Below are 17163 nucleotides of genomic sequence, written 5' to 3'. Positions count from 1 at the left end.
ACTACATCCCCCGTGACAATGATAAATGGTAACTTGCGTTAAAAACTTCAATGCTTTTAGGGATTGTAGTCCATCTGGTGGTTGGGGATACTTACAAACCTAGTTGTTTAATCAAAAGCGGACTACACTTCCCAAGTTGCTGAGTAGCGTTGTTGTAGTCATCGTTTTCTCGACGCGAGAAACCGCATCGGTGCCTCTGAGAGGTTGTTAAATTCCGCGATAGACACATCGAGAAAAAAATAAACAACTTTATCTGTAATGGTTGTGGTTTAACGGCATGGAGGTAATCGAGACAATTGTAATACAAAATACTGAAGTAGAAGGAAAGGAAACGGTAGTGTCCAGTATGGAAACCGATAAAACAAAAGCAGGTTAGTACTCACAGCGAAGTTAGACAGGTTTCATCCAGTCATCGCATGATGCGAGGAGGGCCTGATGAGTACGCAGCATCGACTTGAAGTAGATTATAGTGAAATACTGCGGCTGTTACAATGTCAGTTATATATATCAAACGTAACTTACGGCTTTGAATATATCTGCCAGTTTAAAGGTTGTATCTAACAAAATAAGCAAACTTTGGGAAAAGGTAATATTCAGTGTGAGGTGAAATATTTATCAACCAATAACATGATCTCCATGTGTTTTCATCTGTAGAATTTATTTGGACGCTGCAGGCTACGTGGCACCTTGTCAATACCCGGCTTGAAATGGATCAGGCATTTGACCAGCCAGTATGCAAGAAAAAGAAACTCTGGGAAATGGTGGCAGATAAGGTAAATGCCAAACTTAGAGAGTCAGAGGTCACTGATGTCACTGTAAAGGCCTACGAGTGTGATCTCAAGTGGAGAAACATGCTCGCCACATACAGGAAGAATGCTGAAAGGGCCAAGAGGTTGGGGGAAACCAGTGTCCATTGGGAGTTCTTCAAGGCCATGCATAGTGTCCTGGGTAAGAGCAGGGAGGAGCTTGAAGCTCAGCGCAGAGCCAATCTAAGTGGGACAAGAGTTGGCAAAGCCTTAGCCAGCAAGAGGTTTACCCCAATCCTTCCTACACCCCCTGTGACAGCTGCTCCCTGCCCCACCAGGCCTCCACAGGACGTCCTGCAACTGTACATGGAGCTGCAGGAGAGGAAGATGAACATGTGGGCACAGCAGAAAGCACTGGAGGAGAGGAAAATAGAAGCCATCAACAACCTGGCTCAGGCCATCTCGAGCCTGGCTCAGAAGAACAACACACAGATCACAAAGGAAGGACATTAGGCCAGAGGAGACTGGATTTGCTCTTTCCAAAAGCTTTTGTCAATACAGCTTATATTTGTAAGATGTGTTTTTAGATCAGCCGTGTTGGTTTAACTGCCACACTTTATACTGGAGTTTTGACTGTCTGCATTGCTTCTGTAACTGTAGCAGAAAGGCAGAATCTAAATAAATGAAAACAGTATAGAAAAGGTGACAAAGAACACGGGACACATGCTCACCTGTGATACCTCTACCGCAGGGAGATAACAAAGCTCCATCCAAAATGTTATATCTATCATTTATCTGTTTAACAAAATAACATTGCCATTAGCTAAAGTTATACAGCAAGACAAAAACACACAAATACGTGAGCTGAACAAATGAAGTCATTAAGAACAAGAATAGACTTAAGTTATTGTCAAATATAACACATGATAGTTATTTATTTTAAGATGTACCAATAATGGTATTCATTGAAATGATGGCATGCTTTTCCTTGAAGATACTATTGGTTTATAACGCTGCTGTTTTCTTCTCATCTGTACTGTCCTCCTTTGGTCACAGTAAAAACTGCAACACTACATTATCTCAGTGCTTTACTGTTAATGTGATCATTAGAGATATTAATATAGACTTAGACTGAGACCTAGACAGACTTTAATGATCCTCGAAGGATCAGTTCATTAGTGTTACCAGTACAGTCAACCACTATCGCACCAGCATTAATAATAGTAGTATTTAATAAAAGTTTTCATTATAGTTTTTGTTGTGGATGTCCGTTATTAACACTTTATAATAAAAGGTTCAATTTAAATCACCTCCAATGCATAGCCTACATTTATCAATTAATAAGAATGGCCTTACCATGAAATGCACTGCAATAATCAATTCTGCAATAAGTATTACAATCATGGAATATCATACAGTAATCTTAATGTACAGTATAACGCATTATTAGTGTGATTAATAGAAATAAGTATCAGTCTGTATTTATTCATTTTATTTTTATTGACTTATCAGATATAAATCTGCATTGTGTCAAACTATAACTGTGGAACTGTAGTTAACTAAATACCACCACGAATATTCATATCATTGGTTTTATTATATTGTTTTTAGTTCTCATTTATAAACTGTAACACAAATATGGCAGAAAACTGGTTGCAGCTGTGGATTGTTTCTTGTAAACAAATCGTAAAAACTATCGTCTCCTAAAGTTAAAGGGAAACATGTTATTTACATAAGGCCTCCTGCAAGCATTGTAACATCATGTTCTTTCAGAATCCACTTGTTCAAACAGCAAATCTGCAATGATGTCACGTCTGCGTACGCCACCGTCATCTACCGGCCCCTCTTTTTCTTGGGTTATTGCTTCCTTGTCCACAAACTCTCCTTGAACTACTTGTCCTATTTCCAGAAACACATTATGTAACACACAGGCAGTCAACACCACAGCTTTTGCTCGTTCAAAGTTTCCAATATCCAGATACCTGAGTCTTTGAAATCTGGCTCTAAGGTTGGCAACAGTCTGATCTAGGATCTGAAAATGCCCTTCCAACGTCTTGTTGAAGAGTTCTTCTCTTGGGCCCTGACTTCCCGTGTATGGCGTTAAAACCTGAGCAGTGAGTGGGTAGCCGGCTCTGGCTACAAGGCAAGAATCAAGGGGCATCAGTTCAGGATGCTGTTTAAGCCTGTCTCTCAGAGCGCTGCCTCTATCCACATCTGACCCTTTACTGATTCTGCAGTGTATGAACCTGCCCCTGTGGTCACACACAAGCTCAAGGTTTAGCCAAGAGTCAGGATGGGCCTCCGTCTTCATTCTCTTCAGCTCAGGGGCCATGCTCTCGACATCATTTTTCCCTATAGGCAAGCGAATAGGGATCCGGGTGTGTCCCAACACTCCTAGGACCTGAAGGACTCCTTGTGCCTCTTTCTGCTTGTCTTTTACAAGAAGACTGGAAAACGGGAACAGTGCTTCTACAGCCTCTCTGCCTGAAGAATAGAGAGAGATACCGTCACCATTATCATCAACATAACTTCTGACGTAATCCAACCAAACTTCCACAGACAACAGTGTACTGGCTCACCAACTGGCCATCTGATTTGCCTCGCCTCCATCATGTTGATGCGGTCGCAGAACGAAAAGAAGATCCTGTGGATGTTTCCTTTCTCCAGCTGGAAGCGGCGGGACACAGAGCGGTAGCTGACTCGCTCGGACAGCAGGGTGAGAGACAAGAGGACGGTGTGGGACAGAGATAAGCGGGCTCGTCCAGCCATTCGGGCCCTGGATTTGGAGCTCTGCAGCAGCTCTGAGATGTGCTGGTGACACAAAAGATGACGTCCCAGAGTTGTCAATAAGTAAAATTGTTTTTGAAAGCTAACATGTTTCAGTCATTAGCTGCTCAGTCTGTCAAAATCTATTTTGCTACTATATGGAAAACCAGAAAACCATCATTTTGATTAGTTTGGCTGTTTCTTTGTGACATCACTTTGTCAAAACAACTGATAAAATAACTGGAAAAAATAGTCACCAATAATCACAATTGTTATCTGCTTTATTGTCTTACAAAGTGGTTATTTCCAGCGATTATTTCCTAGAATACAGCCATCAGGCATAACATTATGACCACCTTCCTAATAGTGTCTAGGTCCACCTTGTGCCTCCAAATCAGTTGTGAGTCATCAGAGAATGGACATGGGTCTTCTGAGGGTGTCCTGTGGTGTCTGGAAACAGAATGGTGTTAGTGTGGGGCCTTTGTGTCCTATGGGTTGAGGAGAGGGGCCTCTGTGGGATGATGATGATCATCCCACAGATACTTCTGTGTGTGTGTCTGTGTCAGGCTGCATCCTGCTGAGGATGTCTGCTGCCATCAAGGAGTGTCATTACTATGGGGTGGGTATGTCTGGTCTGGTCTAGGTGCCAGGTTCAAAGGTTTCCTAGCAGAACAGTCACAACTGTCACAAAATGGTCATTGTCATTAACTTCCCCTGCCGGTGGTCCTAATGTTATGCCCGATCCTTGTGCATTACATTTAAATGTCCATGTTGAATGCCAAGGGTTAAAGTAGTTCCGAAAACGTAAATGCACAATACTAGACAACAAACAGCTGGTATCGAGTTATTACTAAGTGTAAGTGACCTGATAAGTTTATTTAAACGGGAAGGGACCAGCCAGAGAAGTGTGAGATAGTCACCTTGACTGCTTCACTGTCCACATTATCCAGCCGCTCCTGAGACTCCTCTTCCTCCCCCGGGGGGCTGGATGTTGTGGTTGCTGTGTGTGTAACATGCACCGGCGTATTTGCTTGACTCTGCAGTAACTGTACATAAATAGCAGGAGGTTGGGTTTCCAGTTTTGCTAGAAGGTCTGACTCCAGGATCTCCTCCACCGCCTGGTCTAGCCGATGCTCCAGCTCGCTCCCAGACAGGGGCTGCCACTCCCGCTCCACCACGTCCAACACGGCTCTCCCCGCCGATAAAACACACTCACTGACATCCATTTGTACTGGGAGAGGACACGCCTGGTGCTTTCAGTCCATGATGCCATTACAGACTGCGGTTACGAGAGGCGCCCTCGCAAGAGCTGCGAACCGCGGTGCTAGCATAATGCTAATCTAACCGGTTAGCTATTTGCTGCCTTCACATGCTGTCGGAAAGTTCGCAGAGGCAGTGAGACGTTCAGGAACCGCGAGTACACAACACTTGTAGATTGTTAGCGTAAATCACAATTATTTCGTTGGTTAAATGGGCAGCTGGTCGACAGAAAACTAGCAGGCAGCCATATATATATATATACATATACATATACATATATATATATATATACATATACACACATATATATATATATATATATATATACACATATAATATATATATATTTTTTTTTTTTTTTTTTTTTTTTTTAAGTTACCAATAAGACATAATTATTTTTGTTCAGTTACAGGTAAATGCTTAGAGGTTGGAGTGCAATTTCAAGCTTTGTTTTGGGTGTAATTTTGCAGCAAATTGATTCAAGTGTATTTCGCTCATTGTATAGTTCTCCCAAAATGACATGATGAAAACTGGTTGCCTCTTAAATCCACTCAACACATAACCTGGTTTAGGTGGGACCTTTTTAGTTAAAATAATATCAAATCCGGTCATTCCCGCAGTCTGGCAGGGATACCTGTACTAGCCTACTAGGTTCAGTTCAGCATTATAGGAAAAGGCTGCACTCAAAAAAGTCATTGGATGAATTCACTATTCTTTACAATATGAATCAATATACTCAAAGTAGAAACGTAATTTCCTGTATTCTTCCTATAGTGTCCACATGTACAGAATCCACAACAGTCTCCATTGGCTATTTAAGTGTATCTTAAAAAACAAAGTACCAGAGTGCGCAGAGATGGAAAAACAATGGTTTTAATGTTAAATCAGTTACAAGTGCAACATTGATCATGTCCCACTGTTTAACAGCTTAAATTTGCAAATGTGTTTTTAATGCAACACCGTTTCATTCAACACCTCCTGTCAGGACATTTTTTCCCTGCGGTGAATAATGATTCAGAGTAGTTTCTAGATCACAAGACCCAGTGCTTTCTCTTTGTATGACGTTTCAATGTTGTCCAAGTGTACATTTCAAATTCTTCAAATTTAGAAAATCAGCGTGCATTAAGGTATCAGTGGTGCATATTACAACACAAACTGTGGCTCAAGATAAAACTAACTTTATACTGGGATAATGGACTGAAGTGTGCAGTCCACCACTGGCTCATCAAAAAATACTTCTGGTTATCTTAAAACTGTTAAATGTGTACTTTAACCACAATGGTTTAACAACATCTCCATATTGTCATTGACTACAATCAAATATCGGGAAGTCAATTAGTCCCTACAGTTGTTGTTCAGATGAAAATAATCAAGAATAACCACCAAATAGTTTTTGACTACTGTTGTCAGTCGTTTGATATTCAACACCAGGTCCATGCCAGCGTTACATGTAGTAGATACTCACGACCGAGTCCTTTCAGGCTCAGTACCTTCTGTGAGCAGCTACAGTATGAAATTTGTAACTACTGATCAGTGGAATACCAAGAAATGTGTTTTCTTTATCGAGGATCTCCTGCCAGCAAGTGGATATATTTTTTAATTTTGAATAATAATGTTCAAAAGTTCTCGAAATACAGATATAAATGCACAAACTCCTAGCTATAGATTCAACACATATCCAGGCCGAAGACCAAAAACATGTTAATTCTAATAATAGTTTAATAAAGAAACACACAAACATAAAAGCCTAAAACACCTCGTCATCTCCCACGTTTAAGCTAGCAAAATAAAAGAACACAAGTAAGGCAGCATCAACCTTACCTCAAATAAACACTAGTATTCATTAAATACGAGGTACAATTTTTTTAAGTTCAGCCTCTACCAACCCCATGGTTGACTGACAGTGTTGTGACAAGTCCGCCAGGTATCTCTGAAGGGTCTTGTGTTAAATTATCAATTTATCAAGCATGCGTTCGTCATTTTCAGAACAAATGAACCACTTTGAAGCAACCTCACATTAAACAAGGGGAATCCGTGTTTGAAACAGTTTATGCCCAGCTGAAGATCAGTCGTCGGCAAGGTAAAACTTTACCCACTGAGGCATCATTTCCCAAATTTCAACCCATCCCTCCCCCCGTGTGTCCTCCCACCAATCCCCTGTGTGGCCCTGTCGTTTCCATGCCCTCCTCCCTCACTGTACAGCCTGCTCGTTGGCTGTGCTGCCTGAATCCTGTGGCTTCATGACGTCAGGGAGCTCTGGGGGAGTGGAGAAGGGCTCAATCCTCAACTGCTCAAATGAATCATCTGGGAGAGCAACACAAGACAAAGAGACACAAACGAGAGACTTGTGAGACAAAAGCAGAAATCCTGACTCCAGCTCGATGCTGAGCTCAGCTCAAGCTTCTCAGACTAAGAGCGAAACTGTTCTAATATGAGGCTTGCCAAAGGATGAACTGCTCACCACTCAGACGAAAAGCTAATCCCACTGTGGCTGGGGCCTGGGGTCGGGCTGTTTGATTTGTGAAGCCACAATTTCCAAGAGTCTGACTGTCATTAAGCAGCACATCATCCTGAAGAAAAAATGTTGAAAAGAACAAAGTAGTGTAGAGCCAGCCAGCTTTTCAGGTGCAATCCTTTTTCATTTTTTCCACAGTGCACACTACCAGAACGATCAGAGATTATGTCGAAGGTATCTGAAGAGATTTAGGGGATCAAGCTGTCAGTACAACAAGTTGTTTAACAAAGAGAAACAGGTGAAGACTCAGTTTGAGAATTCTTGAGGTAACATGTTTGATAGTGTATTCTGTGTCAAGTAAATTTTAAACTAAAGTATATTTGAAGTAAAGTCTTCAATTACCCCCAAATCTGAAATATTCAATTTACAGTAAAACAAGACATTCAACAAATCTCCCCAAATTGAAATTTTGGGATTTGTCAATTTGTCTTAAAATGACTTAAACTATTAGTTGATTATCAATAGTTTCAGACTTTTTACGCAATAATAAAAACGCAGTAATATTGTCTCACTGTATATATTTTAATATATCCCACTCTCAGACAGTGTTTAATTGTGATAATGCTCTAAACATTTATATCAACAGGTGGGTATGAACTGGTGGTGCTGCTGGTTCACTTGCACATTCCAAACAACTCTTACATCTGATGCTAATTCTGATGGTAATTTATCTCACCTTATAAAGTCTTTGATCTTCAGGGGGCCTCTTTAAAATGCCTTCCACAATGCGCTTCAGTTCATAAACTGTGGTAGACTCTTTGGCATCTGTGAAGATGGTTGCCTTGTGACGCCGGATCATTAGAAACACATCCTGAAGATTACGCGAGGGAGAAAGGAGTGGAAATGAGGTACTGCTGACTCACACACAGTAGACATTTGCATCCATAAAATATTAACTGGATAACCTTTCAAACTCAAATATGCTGTAAACGTTTGGAGGCAGATTAAAGCAGATTACACACTGAAGCAGATTATTGACATTTTGGCCAGATTCTTCCAAAACTAAAAGATATGAAGTGTGTAGGATGGCCTCCCTTTGTTTAGAACCGTTTTCCCTGCTGAGAAAATAAGATCATGCTAGTGTAAAGACATATGATTTATAATCTAAAAATCACTTCTGGTCTCCATAAAACCTTCAGAGAGTGCTAATCAATACATGATAATAACATATAACATGGCAGCTATAAGTCAACTCAGCCCATAAATTGTGTTATTTTATAACACAAAGACCCAGTTTTAATATATATATATATATATATATATATATATATATAATGTAACTATTAGTGGCTAAATGTAAATTAGACTTGTGATTGTGAACGTGTTTGTACAACACACAGAGTATGAAAGGCTGCTGTGTGTTGGATCAGCAGGAGTGAAGCTGTCAGTGACATGTTGCATTTTAATGAGCTGACTGGAGAGTTCAAGATTAAGCATCAAACCTCTACACCCAACTAGGCGTTTTAGGACACGGAGTCCGGCTGTCAGCTAACGTCACGAAGAGATAGTGGAACTGTGGAGGTGTTAGCCCAAGATAGCCTTTGAAACAACTGTTAACCTTAGCTATAGCAGCTTCCTCAATCAACCGGACAGCGAACAGTTGACTGCCACGTCCCAAAACACGCCGTGCTGTAACCTGGCAAACTTTTAAATGACCACATTTAAACGAAAAGCATTTCAACAAAGTTGTTGGGAGAAAAGAACGCTGGCCGTAACACAGCAGCTACTAACAACTTTAGCTAGTTAGCATCCTAGCTAGCCAGCAAAAGCAAAGTTGGTTGTTAGAACTGTCACTCCTCTAAAGGTACGTTAATACGTATATAATCTGTCCGGACATCTCCCCACTAAACTTGGCATCAACTTGAGAACTGTAAAGCGATGTTGAGCAATCGTGAACTAATGTGTTGACGTTAACCAACGTAGATGATGCTAGTGTGCGTTAGCAAAGGCTAGCTAAACAAAGACATCAGCCTCCAGATGGTCTCTGTGTGACCGGTTTGATTCGGGTACTGACAGCGGACATTCTACCGATTACAGAAGGGGTTGTCGTCTAACGGAATCTGTCTATTCAACGGTGACATCGAGATGTGTATATGTTTTCCTCACTCACCATTTCTTGCGGTTGGTTGCCCACGGGGTGGGAGGGGGGGAGTCTACACTGCACAGAGACAACGATGAGATCACAGCAGTATGAGCCAGCCACAGCTGTAATCCCACAATCAACCTGTTGAGGGCGCTGCGTCAGCTTCATCAACCTTTCATTCTCTGCTGGAGACGCTTCCTTTGTGAGGTTGTTTGTTGTATTTTTTAAAAAAGACTATAAGCTATTTTGTACCAAGTGAAAATCATAACAGACAACTAATAATATTTAAAGTGACACTATTGTCATAGTAAACCTACTGGCTACATGTATACGTTTAAAACAACTTGACTTGCATTTGCTCAAAGGTAATTGTGCAGTCTTCTCAACATTCACTATGTGGGTCAGAGGGGTTGGTTTCAGCTCAGTACGCAGCACAGTTCAACAAAGAATGAGCCTGTTAAACTCTGCTGGTTTAACAGGTTAAATACTGTATATACTATACAAAATATCTAGATATCTATATTACCAGATATCGTCATACCCATCCATATATATACACAATGTATTTTGCATATACCTTTGTGCGCACACACACACATTCACCGTTTGCTGACTGTAATTCCTCCTGTGTCTGTATAATGAAGCTACTGGACACTTAATGTCCCACGGGCTAAGTAAACTATCTATCAAGCCATCTGTCTATCATTACCATTTGGTAAGATCAAAACCTTATTAACCAGACTTATTCTTCCCTTCCTTTGAGACACAAAGTGCTGCATTTCTTTTCTTTGGTGTGGGCAGATTTCATTTCCTCGTCAGCTTCCCTACAGCTGTCAGCAGAGTAAATGGGACAGCTGAAACGACAACAGCTGTCTTCTTGACATTTATGAGCACCCAATGTCTTTAAAATCCAGTACAGAAAAAGGAACACATTTGCAAATTTGCACAAGTGCCCACATTTCTCTCACTGAAAAATAAGTGTGTTAGAGGAGTTCGTTTCGGAGGTGCATTGTGGATCTCAGTAGGTGTCCTACTTTTGCAATTGTCAAATTAGTAATCTATAATCTGCAAACAAATGCGCTACATGATGCAAGAGCACAAAGCGGTCTCAAAAGATGGGACTCTGCTGTTAGATGTGTACCACAAATGTTGACTTGGTGAGTCAAAGTATTGTAAATTTGCTATGAACTATGTGATGATAAATTACTTAGTTTGGAAAATACAACGATTACATGAGAATATTGTTCATCTTATTCTTCATGATAAAGCAATTATTATTTAAAGAAAGTTTAAAGACATATTTATATTATATATTTAAATTTTATAGACAACAGTAATAACAAACGATCAGGCCCTTTAAGTCTTAAATTAGCCAGCTTAGATGTTGTGACTGTTGATCTCGTGTAGTTTAGCAAACTGAACTTTCTCAACTTTTAGACTAGGACTGCAAATTACCTCTATTAATGCCATTTTTCTTGGTAACACTCACAATGCTCAAATTCTTCAAGTGCTCCAGATATTCAGCTATGCTTCTGTGCAACACTTGAAATATTTCATTGTAGTGCCTTAATAAGCACAGTTAATAAGATACTGCATTCAAAACATGATTTGACAACTGAAAGTGGCATTTTGACGATTTAATGGCTGAATAAAAACAACAAATAAAAAAATATTTTGAATTACTGCAATAAGTCCTTGGGAATTTTGTTTGTTTGAGTTCGATGTAGCAGTTTGCAGTTTTTATTTGCACTTCCTGTCCAGTCCAGTCCCCAAGTTCTTCTACTTCTACTAATTAAACCATTAAGGCGTCCAATGTCACAGTAGAAATGTATTCTCCATCAGTTTGTTGTCCAATTCAAGTGACCTGAAAATAAAAATACTGAGTATGAAAGGGTGTACATAACACTTAAGTGACGTGATTTTAATTTACTTATTATATTATATTTAAGAATGGCATGTGATTGCACACACAAGGCGTATTCAACTCACCAAATGAACTTTTATCTAACCACAAAAGCACTCTCTCGGATCTTGGAATAATCATACTGTGGAACAGAGATGTAAGACAGTCATTTTGCCATATATATAAAGCAAAGTTTTCCTAAAACTCAAATGTCTAAAACCTCCACTTACATCCAGTCCTCTAGGAGATTGGGCAGGCTCTAGTCCGTTACAACACAGCACGGAGAAAGGCCTCTTCTTGCTCTTTGAATGCTCTTTGAAACACAGGCTGAAAACCTTTGCAGGCAGGTAAACATCCCAGTCAGCTGAATGTTCCTCTATTAGATCACCTACCATCCTGTTGGAAACAACACAAATAAAAGTAATTGTGACATAGGTCTGGTATGTTGTTACCTGGTTCTGAAGGCTGCGAGCATCATCCATTAAGGGAATGAACTCATAATATTAATTTTACATAATACACGTCGTTTTCATGGAAACAGTTGTGTTAATGTGACAGACAGATATCAACAAGAAAAACACGAGTTCAGCAGAGCCACATGTATGAGGTGTCGAGTGTCATAGTCATATGACGGTGTACAGTCTACGATCAGAGTGTAAACAAAAAGCATATACATCAGTCACATCGTTGTACTTACAGACCTGTCAATCAGCTGTGCTGTGGTCAAATCTGCCGTGCCCGTCTGCTGATGATGGACCACAAGTGCGACTGTAACCTTAAGCTGATCTTGGAGTTCTCGGTTGATCTAGCATGAGGACAGTATTTTTTTTTTTTTTTTTTACAAAAACAAATATGCACTGTCTGTCTTTCAACTGTGACCACAACTATGATGTTGATATGAACTGAAGTTCTGTTTAACAGCAAGAGCAGTTCAATCACTAGTTCACTCACTTTGTGGACGATGTCATGCGGCAGTCTGGAGAGGATTCTGAAAGGGTATCCAAAGTGGGCGATTATGTCCACTATGTTTTTTGCCACATGCGAAGGGAGGCACGACTGCATCGGCACAGCTTCCACCCATTTGGAGTAGTAGTCTGTAACTGTCAAGATGTATCTGTGTCCGTTCAGTGTTTGGGGCAGTGGTCCTCTGACATCCAGGCCGAGCCACTGCCACGGCTCTTTAACCTGCAGCCAGGACATTACATGATGTACACACACAATGTGATCACATCAATAAGCTATTTATTTTTCATTTTGTTATTCTGTCACAACGCCTATTGTCATATACCCACCTCTATTGTGTTTTCGGGCTCTTTATGCTCCGTCTGTGAAAATTACAGAAATGCAAGTAATTAAAAATCAAAAAGCAGAAAATAAAAGACTAGACATTGTGTGATACTACTAACTACTTACAGTGAAATTTTCATCTGGCGCCCACTGAATATTCTGTTGATGCATGTGGAAAACAGACAATACGGATGTAAATACAAAATAATAAGTTGTAAAGTTATGCCTAAAAATGAAAATTTACTTCAATGATATGCACAGACTAATTATAACCTACTATAAAACCTACCTGTGGCACACAGTAATCTCCATGAAAGAAATGTGGAAATGACTCGATCTTCATCAGGCCTTCATCAACTATAATCCTCCATTTGTCAGACTTTTTTGGATCTCTGATCGTAAAGACAGAAAAGGTGAACACATTAAATATGTGACAGTCCAAATGCAATGATTACATTGCATTTATAAGAATAATAAATAGAACTTAACGATTGAACCGTTCAGACATAACACACAATGTGACAATGTCACATGGAACTTGAGAGGATTCTAGCAACCAGAATTCACAGTTTCATTGCATTTTAGAGACTTCAACAATTATTGAAATAAACAATTGACCTGTTCTGTTGGAGAGAGCTGCCCCTCACATCCACTCCACCAGACTATAGAAAGGCAGCGAAGCTCATTCTCCAACAGACTGACCCAGCTCGGCTCCTGCGGTGAACGCTTCAGGACTTCTTTCATACCTTACTTTATCCAACTTTACAAAAACTTACCTTTCTGTGACAGATAATAATTTGAGGTTTTGCCAGTTTACTTTGCATTTCATTTATGAGTGTTCAGGATTTGCTAGTAGTACCTCTAAAGGACCTCTCTAGTCAGGAGTTGTCCTGCGCCTCTCTCTTCTTAATCCTTTGCTTACAAAACTTCTTCATGGTGAAAAACATGCAAGCGCATACTTGGGAGAGATGTTGTAATATAGTTTTTTTTTTTGTTTGTTTTAATCGAAGGAATGAAACTGAATGCAGAAACATTTACAGGCACATACCCATATGCTGAAAGTTAATGTGTCACAAACAGTCATGCACTGAACCTGAAATGACAGGCAGGCACAGTATTTAATGTGGTCATTAAATAAACTTTCCGACCGGCTGTTTAGTGTTGCAACCAAGGTGTCACTATCTACAAACAAAGCTTTAACATTTTTTGCAAAACCCATATTGTCAGTATAAACAAGATTTTACTAAAAGGGTTAACCAGAATGAACTGTGTCACCTAGAGACTGCTGGTTGTGACCTTATAATGAAACATGTAGCATAATTTGGCCATCCCAACCTGAGCACCCATAACTTTTAGAGAAAGAGGTCAGGAAGGAGTGGGTGTTATGAAACCAAGTACACACCCAGTGAGGGGACAGAAGTGGACCATGACTACGCAGCAGTTTCACATCAACACAAAAAAAGATAGAAGATCAGCATGCAGGGTGCCATGCTAGTGCCAAACGGACCAAGCCCAGAGTAAACTTGTATATTTAAGTTAAAACTAGCATATTTTTTTTGAGTGCCAACATTTGAGGTTTTGCCAATTTACTTATAGACCTTATAATGAAACATGTAGTGTGATTTGGCCATGCTAACCTGAGTATCCTTCTGCACATATCTTCTAGAGAGGTCAGGAAGTAGTGGGTGTTGAAACCCATACATCCAGTGAGGAGGCAGAAGTGGACCATGACTATGCAGAAGTTTCAGATCACCACAAAAAAAGAAAGATCTTTTGTAGGGCAAAAATCCCAAAAAGAAACGCAATAAAAAAGGCTTGTGCCACAGAGTGAACATTTCAGGGCCCAGTACAATTGCCTGCTTGTTAACCAGACCTTGTTTGTTGACCATTAACAGAAGTCTTCTACTATCTTCCAGGGTCTCTTTTTTTGGTTTGAAAATCATATATTGCCTCAACATTGATAATATATGGCAGACCTACCCACACTGACCAGCATTTATCATTTGAAACTAGGAATCATCAGAACCCTCCAGCACAGAGCGAAGACTGTACCTACAAGACAGATTGGAAAGGAAAAGGAGGGGAAACACATCAAACGGAGCGGCTGTAACGAAAAGTAATTCCCCCCTGGGATCAATAAAGTAATTCTGATTCTGATTGGTGAAACCAAACAACCCATCCACAAACGCATGGCTCAACACAGGAGAGCCAGCTCATCAGGGCATTACTCAGCAGTCCACCTCCACCTGAAGGACAAAGGACACTCTTTTGAAGATACAAACGTCCTGGCCAGAGAAGTCAGATGGTTTGAGAGGGGAGTAAAGGAAGCCTCTATGTCAAAGTGGAAAAACCTTCTCTAAACAGAGGAGGTGGTCTGAGATTTAATCCTAGAGATTTTCCTATTTAAACCTCAGCTTCCCACTAGTCTCTCAGAACTGAAGAAGCTACTCAGATGAGGCGAAACGTCTTCAAGAAAATTCTACGAGTCCAGTTGCCTTATTCAACACCTTTTGGACATATATTGTCCCTTCACATAAAAACTTAATTTAAAACCAACAGCTCAGTAACGCAAAATGGCTACCACACATAATCACATCCACCATGCGGTGGACATTCCTCCCCACTGATATATAAGTATTGCGCATTCTAATGAATCAAATGTCTGGACTATGATTTACTGCAGGTGAATGTTACCACTAATTTACCCCAACTACAATATTTCTCTTTGTTCATTTCAACCAACGCAATAAAACCCCATGATCTCTGTCTGATGTCATGAAGAATCCCTACATTTCCTTTTTTTGCTGTGACATTAGTGGATTATTATTGACTTATTATGTGTGTTATTATTGATGGGAGTTGTCTAGAGAAGAGAGTCCAAAGCCTCCCGACCTGTATCTGTAATTACATACCCAGGCGGCTCCTGCTCTGTCTGGCTAGTTTCTTTGTTCTGGGTGCTGTGCTTTGCTGTAGTGGGAGTGGCTGCTGTAGACTGAGGTGAATCTTTCTCTGATGCTTTATCAGCAAGTGCCTGGGTTCACGATACAAAGAAACAACACACATTCTGTGAACATTCTTTAACATGGTGTGTCAAAAAAAAAATAAATAACAAAAACCATGCAAAACCAGAACAACTGGATTTGCTGGATTCTGACATGCCACCACTCATCCATGTACACTCCTCACCAGACTCCAAGTCAACTGGATGAGTGGTGACACGTCTTCAAGAAAATCCACCAGCTGCCTTTCTTTTAGCTTTTGGGGAAACAACATGTTCATATGTTGTGCTGTGGTTGTGCATCATTAGTATACTACCATGAAGGGAGAGCAGGTTGACAGTAACATCTCTAAAAAACAACAACAACAACAACAAAAAAAACACTCCACTTGACCACAAATAACTACTGACTCATTTCAACAGTTGAATGTCGACTTGAGTCTCACCTTGTGTCTCTTACGTCTCGGGTTGACGGGAGCCTGTATCAGAAAGACATTGATAGTAGCTGCATAAGATAAAACACAATAAATGACTAAGAAGATACTTTAAAGAAGCTACTGGCCTGTGAGAGATTTTGAGTTGTCTTTTTTATGTTGTATTTTGAAATGATCTACTGACACATAGTATCTCCGATAAACAAACCTTTTTCTGGGCGTTATCAGTGATTGGAAATATGGTGGGAACCGCATCTTCTTTAAGTTTCACACATTTGCCAGTTCTGTCAATGTACTGTTCCTCAAAATGATTGATGCACAGCACAGAGAAGCGAGTCGGAGTCCAGTCCTTCCACTTCATGTTGATAAGCCATTTCTTAAGTTTTCGGGGATTGTAGAGGGGGAACCTGCAGTAACACATAGCTCATTAAAAAAAGTGAGCAAATGTCAACCACAACATTGAACGCTATGTTATTCTCACTGATCAAAACGCGTGACATTGGGTTTATTATTAATCCATGTATTATTGCATACTTGCGCCCTCATATTTTATCCTAACTATCCTACGTTGTTGTTAGTTGGTGTTTCATTATGGAAAAAGCTGGTGTTCATTTTCATTGGTGGGTCCAGCAGTATGTCCCTGCCTCCAAGTAACAGCAGCACTCCATGTATGCAGAAAGACACCGTGTTAGAGACGTCAGCTAGACTCCTGCAGAAAGCGCTGTCACCATATGCCGTTTTTTAAAATCAGTGAATCCAAATAAATTTAAAATTAAATCATGAGACAAGCTATACTTTCGTTAGCTACCTTACCTGTTTTTTTCACAAATATGTTGGTCATAAATGTCGTGTTGGTTAACTGCAAGAAATATTGAACACTTACTTGAAAAACTTAACATCTGCATCATTGGAGTTCTCGCAGTTGAATGCACATTTATAGCGTCCCATTTTTACACAATATCTGCCAATTTGCGGCCAAATAACGAGACTTTTGTTGCTAAGGCTAAAGTTGTTAAATCGTGCGTAAAGTTAGCAATGCTTCTACATCCGGTTAGTATTTTCAAAATACTATAACCCCTCGTCATGACTTTTAGCGACAAACGTGGAAAATACGAAAGATTTATTTTTTGTGTTTCTGCTGCCATCTACTAAATTACCTATATTCAACGCC

At 40.1% G+C, this 17163-nt stretch overlaps 4 protein-coding genes across 5 annotated transcripts; 1 reads left to right on the top strand and 3 right to left on the bottom strand.

The window, feature by feature from the left end:
• Window positions 1-4: 4 nt before the first annotated feature.
• On the top strand, window positions 5-1997 carry si:dkey-66i24.7. The gene is made up of 2 exons (XM_047571722.1): window positions 5-371; window positions 655-1997. Exons 1-2 carry the CDS (start codon window positions 278-280, stop codon window positions 1257-1259), a joined length of 699 nt encoding a protein of 232 aa, XP_047427678.1. The 5' UTR covers window positions 5-277; the 3' UTR covers window positions 1260-1997.
• Window positions 1998-2324: 327 nt separating this feature from the next.
• Window positions 2325-4937, bottom strand: LOC124997751. Its single transcript, XM_047571721.1, has 3 exons — window positions 4433-4937; window positions 3326-3557; window positions 2325-3230 (listed from the first exon to the last, which is right to left on the bottom strand). Exons 1-3 carry the CDS (start codon window positions 4736-4738, stop codon window positions 2506-2508), a joined length of 1263 nt encoding a protein of 420 aa, XP_047427677.1. The 5' UTR covers window positions 4739-4937; the 3' UTR covers window positions 2325-2505.
• A 692-nt stretch (window positions 4938-5629) lies between these two features.
• On the bottom strand, window positions 5630-9553 carry elob (elongin B). Its single transcript, XM_047572465.1, has 4 exons — window positions 9398-9553; window positions 7964-8098; window positions 7234-7342; window positions 5630-7076 (listed from the first exon to the last, which is right to left on the bottom strand). The coding sequence occupies exons 1-4, from the start codon at window positions 9536-9538 to the stop codon at window positions 6964-6966; spliced, it is 498 nt and encodes a 165-aa protein (XP_047428421.1). The 5' UTR covers window positions 9539-9553; the 3' UTR covers window positions 5630-6963.
• A 1439-nt stretch (window positions 9554-10992) lies between these two features.
• Window positions 10993-17031, bottom strand: zgc:153292 (uncharacterized protein LOC100003014 homolog). Of its 2 annotated transcripts, XM_047570885.1 has the most exons (12): window positions 16876-17031; window positions 16201-16399; window positions 16005-16037; window positions 15473-15591; window positions 12850-12952; window positions 12687-12719; window positions 12566-12598; window positions 12225-12458; window positions 11975-12078; window positions 11504-11669; window positions 11360-11415; window positions 10993-11234 (listed from the first exon to the last, which is right to left on the bottom strand). In XM_047570885.1, the coding sequence occupies exons 1-11, from the start codon at window positions 16938-16940 to the stop codon at window positions 11371-11373; spliced, it is 1134 nt and encodes a 377-aa protein (XP_047426841.1). In that variant the 5' UTR covers window positions 16941-17031; the 3' UTR covers window positions 10993-11234; window positions 11360-11370. The 2 variants fall into 2 exon arrangements, with proteins under 2 accessions (XP_047426841.1, XP_047426842.1); XM_047570886.1 differs by lacking the exons at window positions 10993-11234; window positions 11360-11415 and having other exon boundaries at window positions 11510-11669; window positions 11971-12078.
• Window positions 17032-17163: the final 132 nt, after the last annotated feature.

This window comes from Mugil cephalus, chromosome 20, assembly GCF_022458985.1.
Source record: "Mugil cephalus isolate CIBA_MC_2020 chromosome 20, CIBA_Mcephalus_1.1, whole genome shotgun sequence".
Classification (NCBI taxonomy): domain Eukaryota; kingdom Metazoa; phylum Chordata; class Actinopteri; order Mugiliformes; family Mugilidae; genus Mugil; species Mugil cephalus.
Note: the sequence above shows the minus strand (reverse complement) of the source record. Positions and strands in the feature narration are given on the sequence as shown.